Source organism: Xenia sp. Carnegie-2017, unplaced genomic scaffold (genome assembly GCF_021976095.1).
Source record: "Xenia sp. Carnegie-2017 unplaced genomic scaffold, XeniaSp_v1 HiC_scaffold_22, whole genome shotgun sequence".
Lineage (NCBI taxonomy): Eukaryota > Metazoa > Cnidaria > Anthozoa > Malacalcyonacea > Xeniidae > Xenia > Xenia sp. Carnegie-2017.
This window is the reverse complement of record NW_025813485.1, coordinates 10,947,983-10,971,915: the sequence shown is the minus strand read 5'-3', so window position 1 is coordinate 10,971,915 and position 23,933 is coordinate 10,947,983. Positions and strand designations below refer to the sequence as shown.

Here is a 23,933-nt window from a genome sequence, read left to right as displayed (position 1 = left end):
TCAATGATGGCAACACATTTAGGGCAGTGTTTTCTAAAATCCATGGGCAAGGCCTTTCTTAAGGCTTCCCTATCAGGCCATAAAATAAGAGGGCTTAATCAATTATAAAGAACAATTACTTGGAAGAAAATTTTTGATACAGCTCCCTTGTTGATGTTTCCAAATAGATAAGCCAAATCTACACCATTTAAATTAAGTCGCAGTTTCATAACTGTTAAAAGCAACTGCCTAAATGGTGACAAAGAGCATTTGGAAGAATGCATTAAGGTAGGGGCGTACCACTTCCAGTGTTGCTGACACATCTTCCAATTTGGCAGACCAGTGTAAAAGAGGACTTTTTCGTCATCATGTAAGAAGGATTTCTCGTCAAGCGTCATGTCACTTATCTTGTTTTTAACTCAAGATTTTCTTGGGTCAAGCGATTTATCTCGCTCTTCATTGCAGTTATTTTATCCAAACTCAGTTCTCTTTGTGAATATTTGGTGTTCGATTCTGATTCTGACAATGAAGCAGATGTGGCTGATATGACTCCGTGTTCTTCGTCTACAAGATGGGTTGTCAAGGTCGATTGGGTCACTGCAGTGCTGACAGTACTGTTTCAACGGATTCACTTTTTTTCGTTTTTCATTTCTTTCCGAAATACGAGCATAGCGATCGACATCAACTTTTTCGACATATGTATGTCAAAGGTTTTGAGATGGAGCCCAGTCTGGATTAGTTTGGTCCGTTAAAGCCTATGGTTTACCTGCCATTGTGAACAAAACAACAAATGGTATAAAATGACACAAACGAACACAACAAAGCTTTTTTCAACTCATTGGCTTACCAGTAACAAAATGAAGGCTACACACTCGTAAATACGTGCATTGAGAACCGTCAATAGGGAGTTTTAGCAGAGCCTACGAGTACGACTCAGTGAACTCGACATTTGAATAACTGGAATGATAACCGAAGCCAAAAATTGAAGCCAAAAAAACATTTGTCGTCATCATTCGTCATCACACGTCAAGCTCTAGTCTCTCGCGTGTTCATTTTAATTTTTTTAAATCATTTGTCCCTTGGTAATGGTAGAGTTCGGATCTTGATTAGAGCGTAAAAATAACGAAATTTTTGGAATGAAAAGGTTCACGGAAAGTGAATCAAAGTGATAAATCGAGAAGCAGGGTGAGGTGAACTTAGTCGATCTGCTTTTACGCTGCGGTTTTCCTTTAAAACATATCAAAGTCTTTAAGGATATTCAATTACTAATATCGAGATGACAACCATTTAGTATTTCAAGCACTATCAAAATCGATGAAAGATACAATCGCTCTGTAAAAAGTAAAATGCGAGTTATAGACTCAACATTTTTTATGAACCTGGATATTCAAGTTTCTTTTTTCTTCGGAAAAACAGATCTTTAAATCCATTGAAACGACAAAAAAAGACAAACACTGTCTGACACCGTTTGAAAATTTACCTTCCGACGAAAGAAAAATTTATGCTTGAATATTTTCTCGTCATATTTTCTTATTGTATTGCCTTTTTAGCATAAAGTGTAATTTTCAGTTGGCTTTTCCTCGTTACAAGTTGTAAGTTACAACGAACTCACTGTAGTAAAGTTTTAGCTGTAAGAAATAACCTTTTGCGAAGAGTTGGCCTAGTGTGTAATTTGTCGTGATGTTGTTTATATGTTTATGCTTTTGCAGTTTGTATTCAAATTTATATTGGCCGTGTATGTTTGGCACTCAGGGGAATGAAACTGACGTACAAACCGCGTGAATATTCGACTTTGAAGGACTGGAACTGACGTACAAACCGCGCAAGAGACTAGGACTTTGGCTTCAACTTTTTATCTATAAAATGTATTGTAGTTATCATTCCAGATATATATATATAAATGGAGTTCACTGGTACGACTACGAGTCATTGAACTAAATATAACTGGAAGGCTACCTTCTGATATATCGTTAACACACGAAATGAAGCCAAAATTTTGCGTGATCTGACCTCCAGACACGCGTTTCTGGTAGTCAAATCACGCGAGTTCGGCCTCGCGATGCGTGATTGGAAGGAGTGAGTAAAGAGTCTGAACGAATAAACTACATGTTTTGGCCAAGCTTTAGAAAGGAAAATTACTGAATTTATTTAGTTTTGCTGCGTTTTCTTTTGATATTAATACAGGAAATTTAAGTTTCTTGCCGACCAAATAATTTTTTACCCAGAAGGCTTACCGATGGCAAAGGATTGTGCTCGGATATTGGCGAAAACTTTCAAATGTAAAAATCCCAATGGGTAAGTGTTTATTCATTGTATTCATAAAGTGTTTACACATTAAATTTATTCATTGTTAAACAAGATTAGCTTATTGAGTCGGTGCCTGTCGCTTGTTTTGCCTTTATTTACGATCTCCCTCGTATATTTTTTACCGTAGTTGAAAAGACGCAGTGTGAAATATTTGTCTGCGATATGCTTTGTCAGTTGAGTGCTGTGATCGTCTTCGATAACAGCCTCGTTAACACCATCTTCGTGATCTCTGAATAGAGGAAAGGTCGATTCCAGATTAAAATGTTGGCAAACTGCAATAATCATACTGTTCTTCAACTTTGCCCTGTTACTAATATGCTGATTGTCGTTGCCTGTCACCGTTGCTTTGAAAACGTGTTCGCAGAACTCTATACAACGATACACCGCTGTGGATGGAATCTGTAAACCACCGTTGTTCACGAAGTTGACGAAAGCTGACGCTTTTCCAGCTTCATGATATTTTGTGGCAGTATAATCATGGTCATCTACGGATAACGATTTTGGTAAAGGACAAAGGCATCGTTTGCATTCTGGGCAAGATAAATTGTTGACTAACTTCGAAACTATGTATCCTGCAATATAAAATATAACGTTCGAAATAAATTCGCTGTTGCCTTCTTGGAGATGTTGCACCATTGCATTAATTTTATTGTCAGTGTCTTGGGCAGCAGTTTCTTGTGACTGATTATGTAATGTGGGTGAATGTTTTCTTGTACGAAAAAGTGGTATCAGGTTGTTGCAGCCAGTAAAGTCCAAACAGTTTGCATTTTTTGATGCAGTAATGGCATTTCTCATCAACATTTTTCGAAGGGCATACTTCATTTGGAGACTGTTGGGGTTGTTGTTCCATCCACCTCTTGAGCGAATGCAGGAAAACAGGAGTTCAATATGGTCCTGTGAATATTTGTAGGTTAAGAGATACTTGAATGGATTGATGGATGAAGAGAGCATCTGTGTTGCCATTGAAATAGTGGATTTGATGCAGGTAACAAACCCAATTACAAATGTTTTGCTGAGATGTACAAATTGGTTGAGAGGAAGCTGTGTTGGTTTTAATGATAGTAAATATTCTGCTGATGATGATAACACTTCTTGCCATGTTTCCTGACTTGAAAGCGAAGAGGTGCCTTAAAACCCTTACCCAGTGGATTCCGGGAATTAAGGATGTCAAAAGTCGGTCGATAATGCGAATAAATGTCACTGTCCCATTACTGCCAGAGAAATTTGGTTGTTTAGCGGATTTGTCTAAAACTCAATAGCATTTGCCACAGAGGAGCTCAATGTTTGTGCAGCAAGTCGCACATTCATTTTGTGTTTGTGAAAGTTAAGGTGATTACTCGTAAGTTTGTTTGTTAGGTTTAATCCTTCTTCCATTTGTAGGTTTTGAAGTTGTTCTATGTAACTCCACTTTATAATGTTTTCCTTGCCATCCTTAAAAGAACCAAGTTGGGCCAGTGCATTGCGTGCAAGCTTTAACATATGGCAAGGGTCAAGAATTACAAACACATCTTCGCCAGTAGTTGGATGGGTAAATGAAGACCGCATTTCATCATATGTACCGTTAAAGTTGCAACCAAGACTTTCAAATGTATGAAGATTTACAGCAGTACCATCAGCTGTTACAGACCATACCTTTAAACCTGCCTTTGATGCCTTTTCAAGACATTGTATTACCAATGATGCTTGGTCTTTACCATTGATTTTGTCAACCAAAAGTACCCAACGGGCATTTCCAATGACTTCTGGTGCCAACTAATAAAAATACTAGTGCCTCAGAAGCCAATTTCTCTGTTTTATGATTAGGAGTGTATCTCCAAGATTAACAAACCCTGAATACTGGTCATCTTCTGGATTCCATATTGTTTGTTTTGTATTGACATTGCATCAATAACCAAACAGCAGTCTCTGGAATTTGGGAAGCAGCAACTTCATTTGATAGTGATTGGAATGCATCTTTAATGAAACCAGGGTCACATTTCATGGACGCAGACCATTTTTTCATCAAAGATGGATTGGGTAGTGGAACAATGGATCGAACATATTTATAAGCTTTTGGAGAATAAAAATATAAAGTAAGTGCAAATTCTTTGATTTCATCAGAGTATCTTCTGCCTGAACGAGGACATTTTAAATTATCTCTAATATTGTATAAAATCCCAACTGAGTATCATTGAAAGTGGACAAAAGACTTTCTGCCTCTTTTGAATTGATCACCAACTTATCTTTTAAAATCTTGACAACTTCACCCATGGTTTCAACCTTTTGTTTTGTGCGTCTCAGTTGTTGTTGCAAGTTTCAATTTTTGTTGAAGCTTATTTTTAAACAAATCTCTTTTTCTTCTGTAGATGTTTTGGAGATTTTTGGGTGGAGAAGTTTCATCAACGGAATCAGAGGTAGCTGCAAAAGGTCTTTTATTTGAAAGCTCGAGTCTATTCAGCAGTGCGTTTGAGTGGGTTGTAGAAGTTGAAACATTTTGAACATGCAAGCTATTGGACATGGATGGTATGGCATACTTTTTTAGTCGGCATTTGCCATTTTGTGAGGGGGGGACAATGTAGTCAGTTAGTTGAAAATGGTCACTGCATATGATGTGCACTTTTGCTGTCCATGGTACTTCAAGATGGTTTACTTGTTGAACAAAATGCTCCCATAATTTTATGGCTGCCTTGTTTTTCATGGGAAATCTGTAATACATATAAATATTCATGATCTAGTATTTTAAATATTATACTTCCAGTAATTTCACTACAAATCCTTGTCCAGTTAAATAAAGTTGTAAGCCCTGTACTAACAATATGATACCAGTTATATCTACTTTACACTTTTACTGTGAAAAAGTATTATTTTATTGCAATTGTGACCAGCGAAACAAATAAATACTGTATATGACTAAACTGTCAAAATATAGAATTTATATATGTTAGTATTTAACTGAATTTTATTAAAATTTCATTTTTGTAGTTGAAGCATGTTTAATCTTTCCAAATTGCAGTTTTGTTTGATGTCATTTTTTCAACTTATGTATTGGAATTTTACCTGTGAAAAGCAACAGTTTCTGCACCTATGTGGTGAGAAATAGCCCTGTTCCTGCACCCAATTATCACACATGTAAGTGGCATGTTTACTGAACAATCCTGAATACTTATCTTTGTCCTAAAGAGGACAATTATGCAGTGAAAAATAACTTTTGTTTGCAAAATCAAGGAAATATACGCTCTAACGTTAAAAAAAGGACTGGGGTGAGAAGAAGCTATACTTGTTTTTCTTCGTAAATATTGCTTTAAAACATAATTTTGCTAACGTTCTGTTATGTTAATGTCATTATTGGTTTAACGTTTTTTAAGAAATTTTTAAAACAATACCATGCAAATTTGCAAGATGTCAAAATCGCATTTGTCGAGGCTTGTTAAGTTTGTTTTTTTTTTCAAAAAAGGCACGATTGCTTGATTGATCTATTACCGTAATCAAACTTACTATAAATGACCTGAAAAATTTACATTTTTTGCAATTTACTTCCAGTTTTTTCATAGTTTTGCAAAATCCGCTGTCAAAATGACTAAAACACTGACATATTTTGTTTTGGTCGTGTTTATCACAAGCGTGGAAAGACTGGGAACGATACTGTCGACTTAGGCTTCAAATTTCCGGGCGAAGGTAGCCTTCCAGTTATATTTAGTTCAATGCTACGAGTACGATTTACGTCATTTTGGCGCGAAAACATTGTTGCGACAACAAAAACCATTGAGTTCTATAATAACTGGAGCGGCTAACTTTACTGGGGCGAGGCATTGAGTTCTATAATAACTGGAGCGGCTAACTTTACTGGGGCGAGGTCGCCAAAAAAATGGCGGCCAACGGACGTATTTCCGCTGAAATGATCGCTTTGCAGAAAAATAATATTCTCGACCTCCCCCTGGTGTCTATAGTAAATTATAAAGAATTTTTCAAAAACAAACACGATATCACAGAATATGGATATCGTTAGTTCCATATTCTGTGACGATTCTTTTTTGGCATTTCTTTTATAATACCAACACTTCAATCGTTCAATTGTTGGATGTCGCAGTTTCCACAAAAAGGAACATATCGCTTCTCACAGGTGAGGTAGTTGCTTGTTTTGTTAGTCCGTCACGATTGAAAAGCAATTATACATGCACTTGAAAAGCCATAAAATACATATTAAAGATCGTATTTTTTAAGACTGACTTGAATGCCATATATACTGATGTTTTCCTGTTTTTGTCTATAAAATTCTGCATACTTTTCTGTCATTTGTTAATGCATGAAATCGTAAATTTACCTATCTATTTGCAAAATAGTTTCCCTAAAGCAAAAAAGACCCTGCACACATTTTGCTCTGTGAAAAGTATCAAAAAGAAATGATCAGCCCCAACAGTACCCATGATTTGGAGCAGAGCTTGTTATGTTCTATTTGCTGACAACATGCAGGGAAGACCAAGGAGTAAAGATGACTGGAAGGTGTTATTGACCAGGCAGAGTCTTAAAAAAATGATAATGCTGTAAAGATAATTGATTTATTGTCTGCCTTATGCAGAGTTATTTAATTTGATCATGGTCAAATTCTATGGATGGAGACAATGGATTCACTTATGATGCCTTGAATGCTTTGAAGTTAAAGTTCATGAACCAAAAAAAGATGGCAAGAAGATTGTGTGCGTTTTGATGCTTAATTAAATGTCAATTCACAACATATAAAATGGGAAGGCCATAAAATTTGTGTCTATGTAAACATTTGTACTGAGATTGATGATTACTCGATGCAGATGTGAAGCATCAAACTGTATAAGCCATTGGGTTTTATATAACTTAATGTTTAAATCATGTCATATCTTTATCAAAATATTTTAGTTGAGTGTTGTTTAAATGTTACTAATATCTAATGCACTATACTGAAGCATTAAAGATTCAGTGATGAAACCTTTAAAATTACTATACTGTATATTTCTTATATATTTCTTATATTTCTTTAAGAAACAGTTTGAGCTTATTTACCTATTACAGTACAGAATGGAGATTTATCATATGCATCATTGCTGCTTTTTTAAATAAATGTTTTTCACTTTTCAAAGCTTTTCTACAAATATTTTGCTTCTTATTTCTTTTCATGAGATTGATGATATAGAGCAGGGGCGGATCTAGGATTTTTCATATGTTAGTCAAAAATTTATGACGTCATATGTGGCCTCAAATATGACGTCATAGATGACATCATACATTGTATCTTATGCAGCGATTTATAAAACTTTAGCGATCATAAAATTGCGAAAACTAAGATGAATTCCCTTTAATCAGATGATGACAGACTGTTTCGCCCAATATCAGGGCTCTTCAGCATGCCTAGGATGATGCCCCAAATTTCAAAGCATCATCCGACATGGACAGCCCTTTAAAGAGCGGAAGCCAGCAATCTGGTTATTGCATAGAATTAAATGCATGTCCTTTATACATAGGTACATCAACAATTTTATCTATAAACTAAAAAAGAATTTAGATGTAGAAAGACAAAATTTAAAAAATTCTCATGATTTCAATTAAATTTAAATCTAGTGTTGCCAACAGAAAATTTATCAATTACGAGTTGCACATCTGGAAGAATTTCCTGATGAATTTTCATTAGAGCAAGACCATTTAACCGTTCCTCAACCATAGTACTCCGCTTATAATCTTTAAGAATTCGCAGCGCTGAAATCGAACGTTCACATTCGCATGAAGTTATGGGAAGGGCTCCTAATATTTGAAGTATGACCTTTATGTTTTGAAAACCATCAAAATTCATAGCTTTTAAAGTTGTAGCTACATTACATGGATAAGGACCTTTACGATGTTCCCAGAAGGATTGCCATAATAACAACTCTGCATCTAAACCTAACTGATTGGGTAAATCAGCAACATAAAATTTTGAAACAATCTTAAATTTATGTCTCCAGTCAATCCCATTTTTTATAAGAGAAAACATTTTTGTTGGAACAATACTTAGTCCTTGATAAACATTTACACTTTCCGTGTCAAATCGCGCATCCAAAGACGAGAGAAGATGGTCAATTAAAGGAATCGTATAGATTCGTTTGTAATACTCCGAGATAGAACGATAAGGAGCGTTAGGCCTTGTAGTTTGCCTTCCAATTGTCCTACGTTTACGTTCTTCTACCCCAACCTTTGCCGCTAACGTCAAAGCAATGTCGTACCATTGATCATGATATGAATCAATAGAATTCCTCACATGTGCAACACTGCTTTTCAAAGAAGAGATCAACTCAATCCCGTCCATAACATCAATACTCTTTCCTTGCAAAAGCTGAGTAACAGGAAGCGTTAGATCAAAACATTTCTGGTAATAACCAAGAGGGCGATAAAATGAAACTCAGAAAGACCTTCAAGCAAAGAGGATGCATCAGCAGCGAGAGGGACTGGCACCTTTGCCATGTTATCCAGTGTGTCAAAATTTGAACAAACAATTCTTCGAAAGTGTCTAAACCTTTAACTCGTTCTACCCATCTGGTTCTACAAACATCTGGCAATCTAGTCTTTTTTGAGTCCGTTTCTAAACTATTGCGTACAGTCTCCTCAAACGGTATATTGCGTGTTTGAGAAATATTGATAAAATTTGTCACATCTTTTATTTTGTTAAGTACTTTCTTAACCTCAATATCTGACAAAGAATCACAAACTGACAAATTAAGCCTATGACTATAACAGTGGGTATATAATGCTTTCGAGTTGAGCTTCAAAATTTGGGCAGCCAAACCTTTAACACAACCTGCAACAGCACCCGCACCATCATAACCTTGTCCGTGACAGTCTTCAATTGGCAAGCCAAGGTCTTTAAGTTTATCTAGAATTAATTTAGCAAGGTTCTCTCCACTCAATCCCCACTTACATTGAAGAAAGGCAATGAACTCCTCTCTTATGTCCATATTCTTATCAATAAAACGTAAAATTAGAGCCATTTGCTCTCTATGGGAAGAATCTGCAGCCTCATCAGCTATAATAGAAAAGAACCTATTAACCTTAATGTCGTTGACAATCTGTTCAGTAATAACCTCTCCAAAGCACTTGATCATTTTATTCTGGCTGGTCTTAGAGATGTAACTTCTATTTTTCCCACAAGATGTTAAGTGATCCCTTAAAACACCATTCCCTGAAAGAACTTTAAAATTTAGTGTCTCCACAAAATTTCCAACACCCCTGGTAGAATACTGACCAACCTCTGGATGATATTTAGCATCATCACGGTGGCCACGCAAAGGCAAACCTAAACGACCACAAAAAAGAATGCAATCAGCAATAGAAGACAGCTTACATTTGTTCTGATCGATTTCCTTTTTAAGATTTCTTTCTAACATGAGCTCTATTGGTTGCGCAGACCCTGACATTTGAGCACGTAAGGCAAATAGAATTGGATTTGTTTGGGCATGCAACCCCACTTCTCCTTCATCATGGCGTTTAAAAGTAAATGCAGCATCATTCCAGCGTGAAACCGGTTTAGAAAACAAATTTGTAATCTTAGAAGCTTTACCAGGGAAGCGATGACCAAAAGCACGCATGACAAACAAAATGCACCATCTTTTGATGGGGAGTAGCATAGCCAGTCATATTTTTTTAGCCAGTCATATCTAAAGCTCCTACCACCGGTCTTAGGAAAGGAAAAATTCTCATCAGGCCTGAAAACATTTTTAATCAATTGAAGAACACCAGAAGTATCTAAGCCTTTAACTTTATCCTGGTAAGTTGCAACATCAAAATTATGCACAGAATGATACTTCTTTTCTGGACAAGATTGACTAGCGGAGGACTTAATTGGTTGTTTCAACGTGATATAAGAAGGAACTTGTTTGGCAGAAGAAAAAGTTTCATTGGGCTTTTTTCAAATAACTTGGATGGCTGTTTTTCTGATGCAGTAAAAGAGTTAGAAATAATTGGAATATTACCAGAAGGAAATTTTGCCACCTTCTTGGAAAATAAGGAAGGCACCTTACGTTTTTTTGCTGACGTTGTGGCTTGTGTAATGTCAGCAGACTTTCGCTTGTGTGCACTTGCATGAAAAAGAAGAGGGACAAAATGGTTAGGCTGAAATGATTCTCCAGTTCTTATGTCACCTTCATGGCAGAATAGAATATGAATTTCTTTTTCAACCCTAGTAGTATGCAAGCGGGGTTGAATAACACGATTAAATAAAAGTTTGAGCCTGTGTTGTCCACAATCCGGATAATATGTAACAATACATCTTTTCAAAACTGAAGACAGACCCAAAATACAAAGAAATGATGACCATTTACCATCATTGCAATTAAAAACAGCCTCTTTCTTCACTAAATATTCCTTACTAGCACTGGTATCTAAGGACTCAACAGAGACAGATAAAGGTAAAAGATTTTTTATACTTCCCTTAAAAAAATCAGGATGCTCTTCAATGGCGGACAAAAAGCAGGGATGCTCACAGTAAAAATGAGCATTCAGGAAAAGCTCAAGTGAGGTTAAGATTCTTAAAGTTGGAACCAATCTATCATCACCAAGCAGAGACAAAGACACGGAACTGTACAAGCAATTCCCTGAAGCTTCTGATCTAAGAAAATACATGAAGCTGATGATGAAAGAATTTTTGGGTTTGGTTCCAAAATGTTCTATATATGACATTATTTGATAAATGTATTATATAATCATGTTATAATCTTATTTAGTTTTATTGAGTAATAAAATAGCTAACTGACAATAAAATCTCGCGTAAATATGATATTTACTTTATGTTTTATATTGACAAAATCTACATTCTCTATATGAAATGTGTAATAGTGCTGACAACTATAAGCAGGGAATGAATATAAGTAATTCAAATAGGATAGTTAATAGTAGAATTATAAAGAATCAAGGAATAATCAACAAGCAGGTTGAACTGAAAATTTGACAAGTTTATCTCACTGTACATTCATAAAGTTTTTAAAATGCGAGTCTAAAACCACAAAAATCAGCAAGTTGAAAGGTTGATGAGATTTACACAACACAAGTGACCTGTAATATACAACCAGACGTTTTGCTGGCAACTTATAGCAAGCAGACTTTGTATAGTGCTTTCGTTTTGGAAACACAGCACAATCAAGCAAAAATGCTTAACTTCCCTTGAGATTTATCTGCCTGCCAGCAAACCGTGCGAACGTAAACAAGGCAAGTCATCAATACCGTTTGTATGCATATTTACATTCTTACATATTGTTAGTGAAATATGAGAAAAATTGTACAAAATATATAGTTTACCTCAAAGCTATGCACGATTTTTCCTTTTGATTTCGAACAGCCAAAGGAATATAAGTTTCCGCGCAATAATTTCTGCTAATGCTGTTTGACGAGCTACTTATGGCACCCAATAGTTGCTCAAGCGATATCTCATCTTGCTCATTTAGTTGCCTGGCAAGATCAACATAAAAACCTGCCAAAATTTTACAATCATCTGCCGCAAAGGCAGCTTGAACAACACCGTAATCTACGGTGGCCCGACTTCTTTATACAAAACTTACGTCCAGTTTCTCCGTAGAAATCGACTTTCTCTGTAGAAATAGACCTTCTCCGTGGAAATAGACCTTCTCCGTGGAAATAGACCTTCTCCGTGGAAATAGACCTTCTCCGTGGAAATAGACCTTCTCCGTAGAAATCGACCTTCTCCGTAGAAATCGACTTTCTCCGTAGAAATCGACCTTCTCCGTAGAAATCGACCTTCTCCGTAGAAATCGACCTTCTCCGTAGAAATAGACCTTCTCCGTAGAAATAGACCTTCTCCGTAGAAATAGACCTTCTCCGTAGAAATAACTACCGTGAAATTGGCACTACGTTTGGAACCACATTCAACACAACATTCATCACAACATTCATCACCACATTCAACTAAAATTTATCATTCAAAATGATAAATCGAAAAATCGTCTTTAAAACACGTTTTCCATCAAATACAACAGTAAAAAACAATTCTTAACTGTTTATTACTATTTTACTGTCCTTAACCATCACAAAGAAAGTATAAAAGTTAAAAAAATTGAAGAAAACACTAAACTTTAGGTTACAGTGTACTTTTCATTTCCCTTAATTAGCGTATAATTTAAAAACTACACGGTAGAATTTTTTTAAACTTGGCCATATTGTAGATATTTATATTGTCTAAAATATATCCAAAATCTGGAGAGTGCACAAAAAAATAAGTTGTACAAAATCATCGACATAGTTAGGTGACAAGAATGGGCGTAATATGATCTTATATAATTAAGTCGATTATTATATTATACTACGCGCATTTGAGTCATCCAAATTTGTCGATGTTTTTCTATCATTTATATTTTTGTGCACTTTCCAAATTTTGTGTATATTTTAGACAATATAAAATTCTATAATATAATTGAGTTTAAAAAATTCTACCGTGTAGTTCTTAGCTATAGAGCAGTTTTTCGAATGTGGTGCCAACTTCACAGTTTATACCAGAGTACATTCTCAAGGAATATTATTCCTTTTATATTTTTGTGCACTCTCCAGATTTTGGATATGTTATAGACAATAAGAATATTTACAATATGGCCAAGTTTAAAAAAATTCTACCGTGTAGTTTTTAAATTATACGCTAATTAAGGGAAATGAAAAGTACACTGTAACCTAAAGTTTAGTGTTTTCTTCAATTTTTTGACTTTTATACTTTCTTTGTGATGGTTAAGGACAGTAAAATAGTAATAAACAGTTAAGAATTGTTTTTTACTGTTGTATTTGATAGAAAACGTGTTTTAAAGACGATTTTTCGATTTATCATTTGAATGATAAATTTTAGTTGAATGTGGTGATGAATGTTGTGATGAATGTTGTGTTGAATGTGGTGCAAATGTGGTGCCAATTTCACGGTAGTTATTTCTACGGAGAAGGTCTATTTCTACGGAGAAGGTCTATTTCTACGGAGAAGGTCTATTTCTACGGAGAAGGTCTATTTCTACGGAGAAGGTCGATTTCTACGGAGAAGGTCGATTTCTACGGAGAAGGTCGATTTCTACGGAGAAGGTCGATTTCTACGGAGAAGGTCGATTTCTACGGAGAAGGTCGATTTCTACGGAGAAGGTCGATTTCTACGGAGAAACTGGTCGTGTCCCTTATGGGCCACGATTTCTACGGAGAAGGTCGATTTCTACATCTTCACTCTGACTAGACTCTTCGAAAGAGGAATAGTCCATGTATGATTCTCCTTCGAAAAGCTCTTCAGCACTCCCCTGCATTCCATCATCTATATTAATGCTGGTCACCACGGATGTATTACGATTTTCCCTGATTTCGCTTCGATATTCATTTTGCAACTTCTGGGCCTTTTTCTTCAAAGATGCTTTTGTCTTTTTATACCAGCTTGAAGTCTTTTGTAAAGATGTAAGTTTTTTCTTAAGACGATGGCACGATTTACATGGAGACTGGGATTCACAAATATCTTCACCAACTGCATGTAGTTCTTCTTCAAATGGCGAATCGTTTGCTTCCCCAGTGCATACTTCAACATGCTCAGCTCCATCACTAGTAGATGGTACTTCCTCATCGAGAAAACATGTTTCCTTCAGCGATGGCTTATGGAGAGTATGTCGAATAATCTACAAAACTTATATCGAATTTACATATGACAAAAGAAAAATTAACATAAACAAGCGTGAACTTACTTGTCTTCGCTTTCGATCGGTTATTTCGTCCTGTAATGGTTCAGGAATCCCTGCCATGTCAATGGTTGGGATAGCATCTTTCTTCAACCTTCTTTTGAGCTTGACTTGCACGCTCAAATTAAGGTCAAAACAAGAATCTTCAAAATGCGCAGAAAACAGACACGAGGTAGTGGAAGCCTCAAAACCCGGTCTATGTTTACGCACAAAATTTACCCATTTTCTATATCTTTGCGGCTCTGTTTCTTTTTTAGGAAACAGATGCGTCGACATTCCTTCGGTTTTTGAATCATTGGCGCAACTAATTTGATTAGGTCCGCCAGCAACACAGCGTTTTCCTCCGCGTTTCTTATTAAGATTACTAGTAGAATACGCCATGTTGATATATGTGTTCAACTTCCTACGTCACAAGTCATTAGCATACCGATCAAAAAGTTCGCAAAAAAAATGCTGAAAATCGTGACTTTGAATGTCCGTAAAATCACTTTCACCAATCCAATTTCAATAATAATTGCAGATTTAAAATCACTGAAACAAGGTCTTTCAATTAAGCTCATAAAAAGGGGGCTAAAATTCGTAATATAAGCACTTTAAGTGTGATGTGATGTATTGTGTGATGTAAGTGTGATGTATTGTTAGGGTGAGGTGTTGGGACTAGAAAAGCTTAAGAGGTATGGAGCTGCCTTGGGTGTTAAGTAAAGGTTTTAGTTTGGAGATGAGGAGGCTTTCGTGGATCATGAGTTCGAATGTGTCGGAGCAGGATGAGATGATTTTAAAATCGTCTGGCGAAGCAGGGTGGTTGGAGGAGTTACTATGAGAAAGAATACTTGACATTAATGGGTTAGTATAGTGTTTTCCAGTCAAAGGAGAGATCCCCAAGTGTTCCGAGATTCTGGTGTGGAAGTGGCGTGTGGTTTGAACCACATACGACGCGGAACAGCTTCGACACGTGTATAAACAACAGCTATAGATTGAAATTATATTAATCGCATCAAACGTTCATTTATGGCAAAAGTCTTTACTTAATAACACTTTGAACTTTGGCCCTTCCCCTATGTCTTTTCTTAAGTCTTTAGTTACAGTGCTTTTCTGTTAATACAAACATTATTGTTCAGTTAATCATACTTCATTTAAGAAATACAAATATCACATGACCACAAAGAATGTTCGTAATGTAAGAGGGTGAAAAAGGGCAAATCCTATATTTTTCTAGTTTTATCATATACTTAGTGAATAGTAAATACTCTAGTGCATGTTAAGACTGTGCTTCTTAAAATAAATATTGTTTCTAAAGATCGATATTTCGTGTTCGTGACAAAAGAGAAGGCCTCTACTTCAAATGCACTCAAAAACTTATTGCTACTGTAGCAAATATCATTTCTTTATAATAAATTTTTTTATTTGCGTAGCCCTGTTTAACATGGCGATGCAGGTAATTAATCGGCTTTAGCCTTTTAGCATTCGCCTAACGAATATGAAAGAACAAAAGATAAGAAATAGTTTTAACTTATTATATTTGTCTCTAATGCATTCAGCACATAGAAAATTCAACGTTTTGAAAGGGCCTTATATCATTGTACGGCATATGATTTGATTCGATATCATAAAGCTCCAGACAATTGAGTTTGAGTTATAAAATACAAAGAACTTAGACGTCTTGATTTAGTTTAGCTAATAGTAAGTTCCATGTTATTCCACTGCCAACTATTGCTGTTCATATTCAACTTCAACTAATTGGCACTTTTTACTCTCTTTTCATAGGTATTCCTGTTAGTTGCATGCTACAATGCCTTTTTCACTATTGCCAAAGCTGCGAATTCACTCTCAGGCTTTTGCGAGTTTATCACTCTGATTTTTTAGAATTCTTTGATTTCTTTAACAAGAAAGGAAAACCCACTGAAAACTTTTTTACGTATCGAGTTAATGACGCACTTTCCCCCACTCACTGTACGTGGGGTCGATCGCTCGTTTAAACTTATTTATTGGTACTTGAATTATTCTCAAATTAAAAAGATAGAAAATATTTTCTGTGTTTCTATTGAGTTATAGAAACTCTTGAGGAAGTTTTAGAGAAACAAGAAATTACGTAGCAAGCATGATGGCAATTAAGATGCCAGTGTTTCCAAGAAATTTCGAGTTTCTCCCAAAGTGCTTATATAACTCGATAGCAGCAAGTTCCCTATTTCTTTTACAAAATAGCTTTTAAAAAACAGTGTAAAAAAAGATAAATTTGTTGATTTTAATGACATATTGTAAATATTTTTGCCTTTGAAATTTCCCGCGCAAACCACCAATCTGTGACTCTTTGCGAGGATGAAATTAACGTGTTTCTCTAGAGGTACAGAAACACACTGGAAAGTTTGTGAGGAAGAAGTTGTGGAGGTACAGAAACACGCGGGAAAAAGTTGTGAAAGTAAAATTGGAAAATTAAACAAAACTTATCTGTAAGTTGAAGTTTAATTGGGATTTTACCGACTTGTCATAGCGGAACAGAGGGTCACAATGAGATCACGTGATGAAACAAACCATCAGTGTTTTAAAAACCACCTAAAATATGTTGTGATATGAATCTGCAATAGTGATAATCAAAAGAGTTAATGTATTGGTTTTTTGTTCAGACAGTAACATGAACATCATTGTCAGCTTATTGCTGCGTCAAGGTACTCCTCTCATTAAGATTTGGAAAAGTTCTGTTACGTGCGTGGTCCCGAAAGAATAACTATTAATTTTGGTTCTATTTCCACACGCAACAAAGATAGTGTGAACCAGTTATATATCTCAAACAATTTATTAATTAATGCGTAAATATTAAATTAGATAAGTGTCTTAATAATAATATCAATAAGTATGAGTAAAACTTATCTCCTCTGTCTGAGTACAACCGCGAGTCTTTATTCTTGAGCGTTCGTGAGTCCAACAATGACTCACAATAGTTTTTCAAATAGATTAAAGGCACAGAAGCCAAAAGATAGTTATGGCACAGAAGCCAAGATAGTTGTCTGGTAGATTGTAGCTTGTCAACCTACTTCGGTAGGCTATGCCTCCTAAGTTTGCCTCCTAAGTTTGAGCTTGTGCTCGTAGGTTGTCCTCGTAGGTTGTACTCAGTGGTGTAAACTACTGATATATTTATAATATCTAATGGGAAGTATTGTGGTTTGTGACCTACATCCCATACGCAATACAGTATGTTACAGCAAGATATAGTTAACCACAATAACAACAAATGCGGTTGCGGACTTGCGGTTCTAAAGTATGTTTACGCATGTAAGCAAGCTTCTAGCGCATGCAAGCAAGATTCTAGATTATGTCCTAATTAGTAATACATGAAATTATGATATGATATAATAATGATATTACATGATAGTACTTGCTATCATGTAACAGTACTCACATACTTATTCTGCTCCTACATCCCATGTGTCGAAATATCTATAGGCAGAGCTTGTCTTTGTTTGTAAAAACCTTTTTGTAATCGACAAATCGGTGGATGCTTCCTATATGGTGCATGGCAAAGCAGAGTGAGAACAGATGACAAGGTTGATCTACCCGTGTAGAGTCCATTCTATTGCATCCCCTTATCAAAGAGTTGGGTGAGGAAATCCAGAACAGCACCCTGAGGTGGATATATTGGATCAATATGCCTTGAACAACAATATTTTCCCATTTTGCAAGGTAAATTTTTAATTTTTTCATTGTGCCATCTCGTTCAATTTTTTGCCAGATAATTCACAATGTTTTGCCACCTACAGTTTAGAAGCATCTTTGACATTTTACGAGCACTCATTGTAATCACCTCTACTGTATGAATATCTGGAATGTATGAAAGTATTGTTGTACAAGGGCGTTTAATGGGCCAAAAAGAAAACAATATTTCTGGGATAATAGCATGATGTAAGGTTTAATTTTTACAATTGAAGAGATAAAACTAGTAAAAGATATAAAGTCATATACCTTAACTGGGACGAGCCGGTACAATAGCTACAAAAAATATAGTCAATAAATGCGCCATGTTGATTTATAATTCGTTGCGTTCGGCAAAATATTACTTTCCTCTTTTTGACGCTGCAGGTGGTATTAAACTCATCACATGAAAGCTGGCAGTATTTTGCTTGCTCAGTGGGATGTCTTACTAACCGTGCATCCTCATATGAACACGGCCGATTTCTTCAATGGACCAACTTGATAATAAGATTTAACAATTATTGGATGAGGTTGAGCATGACAACAAAAACTATTCAAACCGAGGTCAATGTTATCTGCCGAAGCCAAGTTGAGGGGGATAATGTTGAGCGAAGTCTGAATAATTTTTGAAATTATGCGTTAACCGAATTCAATAATTTTCTATCATACAACTAAAAATGCAGAAGTCTCTAAACTATTTTTTACGGGAGCCATATAAAGTCTTCTGTGGGTAACTAGATTTTGGATTTTTCTTGTTAAAAATTCTCCCGACTGACATGTAGCCCTTTTCGTGTTTTTCGTCTTTATTCTTAATAATTCGAGCGAAAACAGTCTGTAAAAATCTGGAACCTTGTAAAAATCTTTCACAAGGTTCCTCAATAACGTTTTTTGTGTCGTCAGTTGTCACAATTAAAAAATACGGTCATTTATCAATAATTTTCAATGTTTTGTAGGTGGCAAAACATTGAAAATTATTTGTTGCAAATCTCAATCGAAATTGCATGATCATTGTTGTATAATAATGTCAGTTAATGAAAAGCTTTTAGATGAAATAAACATAGCTAGCATCCATACTGTTATTATGCATATGGAACAACGACTTCTATATAGTTTAAAATGGTTTCATTCTAATTTGAATTTTGTTTTGATGTTAGAAATGCCACAAACAGATAACGTTTACTGAAAACAAAAACGCTGCTAGTTGAAGCGACGCCGCTCTTTCAATAAATTATATATGCTAAATTTGAACAAAACAAAGTCCACTTTTCTGGCGAAGTTCAATAATTGAACCCACTGTGTTGCTAAGAGAAAGCATCATAATATTTGTTAGCATCAGCAATATATTTTTTCCTGTTTTAGCAAATTTTAGCAACTGTGGCTTGGAAATATCCGTTTAACAACTAACCAAGCTTGACAACGTGTAAATAGAACTTGAAAGAGATAAGCAGTTCATATTCAACCGTTGTTCGCTTGAAATTTATGGTGTTGACGTTTTTGTTCAAAAGAAAGGTTTTGCATAGATTGTTTTTGACAAAGAAAGATTAGGACGTCGATAGCATAAGGTAGCTGCAATACAAGATATTTTTTCTAAAATTGCTATTTTATCATTTGTCTTTTTCTCTCCCATAGCAATAAACTTTCTTTAGCGCAATTATGAAAAATTATCGTTTTAATACTCAAAATATGTAACTTCATTTTTCCTGGTAACAAAAAAACCGAACGATATCCACAAACTGAGAAAATTTTTGCGTATAATTAACAATAATCGGATATTAATGTCTGTATAAAACTCGTGCCACTGACAAATTTTCCAAAAGTCTTGTTTTGATTGCCAGTGGTTTAAAGATCTCAACAGCATAAGTTAACAAATATATTTATAAATTCGCTGTATCAGTATGATATTGATTGCTGCAAAGCCCACAGCCTCAGCCTTGACTTTTCTGTGTCAAATATTGTTGTTTAAACATACTTTAGGCTTTATTGGAGGAGCCCCAAAAGAGACGTGCACCTCAATGAGGCCAAATCCAATGCGTCATCAGGCTGAACCACAGACAACAATTGCGCCGATTACTATTAAAGTTAGCGATACTTACTACAACAAAAGTAGCAAGATTGGTGTTTACGTAAAAGGAGTAAACAAAACAATGTTTAGAGGCATTTTGATTCAAGCACGGGCTATGGGTAGCACGGCAGCTCGAGGATATTTTTCCATAATTCCGACAAACACCAAATACCTGGACTGCACATCTGATCGTTACAATGCCGACAACATGGTGAGTGCCGTAGGTTTTTAATTTTTGTCGCATTTTTTTCTTATGAATGTCCTTGACCACTGACAAATTGAACCAAATCAAGTTTACTCTTGAAAACTCGCACATCGTCAGAAATAACGGATAATCTTGCGCAATTTGAGCGATGAGGCAGGCACGAGTGATTGTCATCTGAATTGCTCAGTAAGACAATTTGTACTTGAGTAGTATAGCTACATAGCAATATGCTTGCTTGAAAAACCAAAAATTTGCTTCATATATGTCAAATAATTATTAGTAAAAAAGTAGCTGGATAATTTTGGACACTAATACTTTCATATCTGTGCAGAATGTTGGGCAAGTATGTCTCAACTAACAGGATGGATGAAAAAGGTCTTCCATACTTAGCCATATCCTAAATTTGTGACTTTTCTCATCGAAACGACGAAAAATTTTCAAAGATTGTTTTATATCGATTTAGAGGTCTACCGTAACACATAGCACCGCTCTAAACGTGGATGTGGTTCATCTGACATAGCAGCCAACTGAGATGTTAACCTCTAATATATACTTCGTGGCAACTGTCGTACAAACAAGGCAAGTCTATTGGGTTGGACTGAAATCACCCATGCTGATGATGAAAACGGTAAGTTGATTTCAATGATTTTTTTATAGGTGAAGCATACATTTAACAGATATGTTCAGTTAAGTGTCCGTACTGACATAGTTATGGTGGTAACATTAAGCTGCCTTTACGCGTGTGATTACCATAATATGACAGCCTGTCAACTGCATTTTTGACCAATGTAAACGCTGAAATGGCTGAAATTGGCTGCAGCCAATGATCTAATTGAATATAGCACGAAGTTGCACAACGAGGATATAGGAATAATCTGATGTAGCTAAAGGATTTAATCCCTTTTTCAGTGCCTCGAAATTGTTTGGAACATCTAAAATTTAAATTAAGCTACCTTTAGAAAAATGGCATCTTTGTCTGCATATTTAAGTCTCCTGTCTTTTAAATGTCCACATATGTAAGCCCGCTGTGCTAATCTTTCTTTAGTCATTCACAATACAAAAGCAGTAAATTTCAACAGAAAAGAAGTAGCTGTTTAATAATGCTCAAAATTTACATATATAGTAAATATAAAATTTTCATGCCCACTGCTCTACTGCCTAAAAAATTAGAAGCCAACATTATTTAATTTTAGGGTTGGTTTGTTTCAAAACCCAATTTTTGTAACGTCGATCATGACACGAAGCTGGTGCAGAGAAAACATTGAAAAAAATACTTTTGCTAGACAAAACGTTTTCCAAAGTGTCGACGTTAAAATGCTAAGTGAAATGTTCGTACTCTTTAAAAAGTACTTGCTCCACAATTGTTCGCACTAGCTCGCACACGAGAACGACGTTTAGAGCCAAAATTTTGCAAATTCTTTTCAATATATAAACGTTAAAAATACATCAAAGTGTTTTGAAATATCCAAATATCTCATTAGCCAAAAAGCTATGTGAAAAATTGACTTCATAAGCATTTTAATTCAGCACAAAAATGTGTTGAATTGAATACAGATAAGTGGCTTTATATTAATCAAACAATGCAAATTTATATGTTTATATAATTATGCATATTTACGACTTTTTTTTTACTTTAACGAAGTTGTCCCGAAATTAAAATATTTAACCAAAAATATACTTGTTTTGATGGAATGCAAAATACATAAAAATAAGAAATTTATCATATTCTTGTTTATAGCCCATGGATGAAAATACTGGAGGAAAAAAGGGATCGTCGACTAAATTAGTTGCCAACGCTTCGCTGTTGTTAATGGCGGCTGTTGCCAGACTTCTAATCAAATGAAAACGAATCAACTCACCAGAAATCAAGGAGCGTACGTAAAGAAGCCTTGCAAGTTTAAAGATATTATTCATGTGTTAGCTATTTAGGCATAGTGCTAAAGAGGCCAAATAATTCATACGGACTAAGTTATGAATCCAAAACATATATCAACAAAGTTCTTTGTACAACGAGTATAGTTAAGTGGAGTCATGTTATAACAAGAGATTTAAAATAAATTTATGTCTTTTGTCTGTCATCAAATATTTTTTCATTGTTCCAGATCTTTCTGAGTAACACGTTTTTTTATAATATGTAAATTTACTGTATTGCAAAAGCTGTTACAAAGGTTGAGTTCACCTTAGGGGCGTGTGTGTGTGTGGAGGGGGAAGGCTGTTTGTGGGGGAGAGGTTCCGTTTCGCCATCACGACAATACGTGCGGCGTTTCCGAAACTCAGTGGCATTGCCATGTCAATAAGTGAGGGGGGATCTTATTCATATTTATGCGTATTAAATCTTTTGAAATCAATTGTTTCTTAGGGATTAAACAAGCATCTATATAAATATTATCCCCCTCACTTGTACATAGAGCATTGCAATGCCACTGCCAAAACTCCTCTGTTTTCATGTAGATTTCCGAGATTTCATAAAATTTTCTTCCTTTACCAAAGGGCAAAAGACACAATGGCAACTTGCTTACAGGCATCTATGGAGAATTCGCCAAAATTTAATTGGGGATTTGACTATTTATGTTACTGGATTGTGTAGACAGTCTTTTAAATATTCTCTGCCAATGGTCAGCAGTTGCAGCATTACAATAAATAAGTTGTTAAGAATTTTATGCAGAATACAGTTTTAAACATGCACTCAAAAGTCATGGTACTAAGTCGAACATCCCGTACGCGGATATCCTAGGCACCATGATTGACATGTATTCCGCTTATGAGAGATGGCTGCTTCGAGAGGTGTCCTTAACCTTTTATTTGCCAACTTTTTTGGTCCTTTGCGTTTTGAATGGATTCCTTGATGTTGCCATACGGCAACGGTGGGAGAAAAAGGGTTGAGTAGAGGCTCGACTTTAGTCTGTAGTCTAAAAATTTCCACTAGCTTATTCTAATCGAATAAATATTTTGTTGACAAGTAATTTTTTCCATTCGATTTTTTATGGCTTTAAACTATAATTTTTACCTCTTTAAGTTTGAGGTTTTATATCGATCAATAGTCATGCAGGAAGCAAGTTAAGAATAATTACTTTTGAATGCGATTATGCCATTTAAATCAATATAACTTGAACGCCACCTTCCGTTTATTTTTATGAAGCTAAAATTTGCGGGACCTTTCCTCTAGAGACACGTATCTCGCAACTTTTGGCTTTGCTTGTAATTTATATTTATGAAACTTTTGCTGTTGTGAAAAGAACAAAGTCATTTTATTGATTTTAGTTGTGATGTACAAAACGAATTTGAAAGAAAGTTTTTGTTTACTGTACGGTTTTTGAGTCAAAATTTTGTGTTTGGGACTATATATTTGTTGCGTTTATATTTCTATACATAACGCCAAGAAAATTTTATCTGTTTAGGAAGAGTTTTTTATGGGTTTTTTTTGCCAAGAATCTCATTCTCTTCCTGATTCATTTTTCATTCTGGCTCTTTTGAAATCAACCGACTACCTTCAGATTTATCAACAAGGGAGCGCGTAACTTTCTCATCTTAATCACGTTGATTAGTACCATTAAAACGCAAAAATCATTGAAAACGTTTTTATTTATTATCTCCTGTAAAAAATGGTTATAATTTCTGCTTTTGGAATAAAAATGCTGGCTAGATGCCCATGTGACCATATTTACCCAATCACCATGATCATGTTACAAAATGCAGAGAACAATGCCTCACCCAACTCTTATTATGCAATCCGACTTGTCGGATCCGATTTTTTTGGTTTCGAATTTTGGTTGCTTGTCCAGACAATCCAATTTTGTTGACATTCATATTCGTTTAGATATTTATAGTCGTGTAAACAGCCATTTGCGTTATCCAGTACATTTATTGATACATTTTTCGTATTTTTGTTCTTAATTGTTTCCTATGCGTTTTTTCAAACTAACACATTGTACTGTTAGAGGCTCACTTCATATGTGTTCACACGAGCCGTTTTTTAGGATCTGACAAATCGGAATGGGACTTTATCAATACCGCTATGGCT

The 23,933-nt window shown here is 35.4% G+C and overlaps 2 protein-coding genes and 2 long non-coding RNA genes across 4 annotated transcripts; 2 read left to right on the top strand and 2 right to left on the bottom strand.

The window, feature by feature from the left end:
• The first annotated feature begins 4,649 nt into the window (after positions 1-4,649).
• On the top strand, positions 4,650-5,678 carry LOC124445930. The gene is made up of 2 exons (XR_006948302.1): positions 4,650-4,788; positions 5,248-5,678. It is a non-coding gene; the product is annotated as an uncharacterized LOC124445930 (long non-coding RNA).
• Positions 5,679-7,834: 2,156 nt separating this feature from the next.
• On the bottom strand, positions 7,835-9,832 carry LOC124445110 (52 kDa repressor of the inhibitor of the protein kinase-like). Its single transcript, XM_046995818.1, has 3 exons — positions 9,824-9,832; positions 8,679-9,559; positions 7,835-8,635 (listed from the first exon to the last, which is right to left on the bottom strand). Exons 2-3 carry the CDS (start codon positions 9,366-9,368, stop codon positions 7,835-7,837), a joined length of 1,491 nt encoding a protein of 496 aa, XP_046851774.1. The 5' UTR covers positions 9,369-9,559; positions 9,824-9,832.
• Positions 9,833-9,846: 14 nt separating this feature from the next.
• LOC124445109 lies at positions 9,847-13,541 on the bottom strand. Its single transcript, XM_046995817.1, has 3 exons — positions 13,439-13,541; positions 11,557-11,782; positions 9,847-10,870 (listed from the first exon to the last, which is right to left on the bottom strand). Exons 1-3 carry the CDS (start codon positions 13,539-13,541, stop codon positions 10,114-10,116), a joined length of 1,086 nt encoding a protein of 361 aa, XP_046851773.1. The 3' UTR covers positions 9,847-10,113.
• Positions 13,542-17,344: 3,803 nt separating this feature from the next.
• LOC124445931 lies at positions 17,345-21,951 on the top strand. Its single transcript, XR_006948303.1, has 4 exons — positions 17,345-17,636; positions 19,620-19,918; positions 20,376-20,540; positions 21,651-21,951. It is a non-coding gene; the product is annotated as an uncharacterized LOC124445931 (long non-coding RNA).
• Positions 21,952-23,933: the final 1,982 nt, after the last annotated feature.

Excerpts from the sequence above, each read along its gene's own strand:
- LOC124445110 (XM_046995818.1), bottom strand. The coding sequence starts at position 9,368 with ATGATCAAGTGCTTTGGAGAGGTTATTACTGAACAGATTGTCAACGAC. Across the intron at positions 8,636-8,678 it reads TGCATCCTCTTTGCTTGAAG|AAATGTTTTGATCTAACGCT; the intron begins GTCTTTCTGAGT and ends GGTTATTACCAG.
- LOC124445109 (XM_046995817.1), bottom strand. The coding sequence starts at position 13,541 with ATGCAGGGGAGTGCTGAAGAGCTTTTCGAAGGAGAATCATACATGGAC. Across the intron at positions 11,783-13,438 it reads TGTAGAAATCGACCTTCTCC|ATTACGGTGTTGTTCAAGCT; the intron begins GTAGAAATCGTG and ends GGGCCACCGTAG. Across the intron at positions 10,871-11,556 it reads AAATCGTGCATAGCTTTGAG|ATCAGAAGCTTCAGGGAATT; the intron begins GTAAACTATATA and ends GTATTTTCTTAG.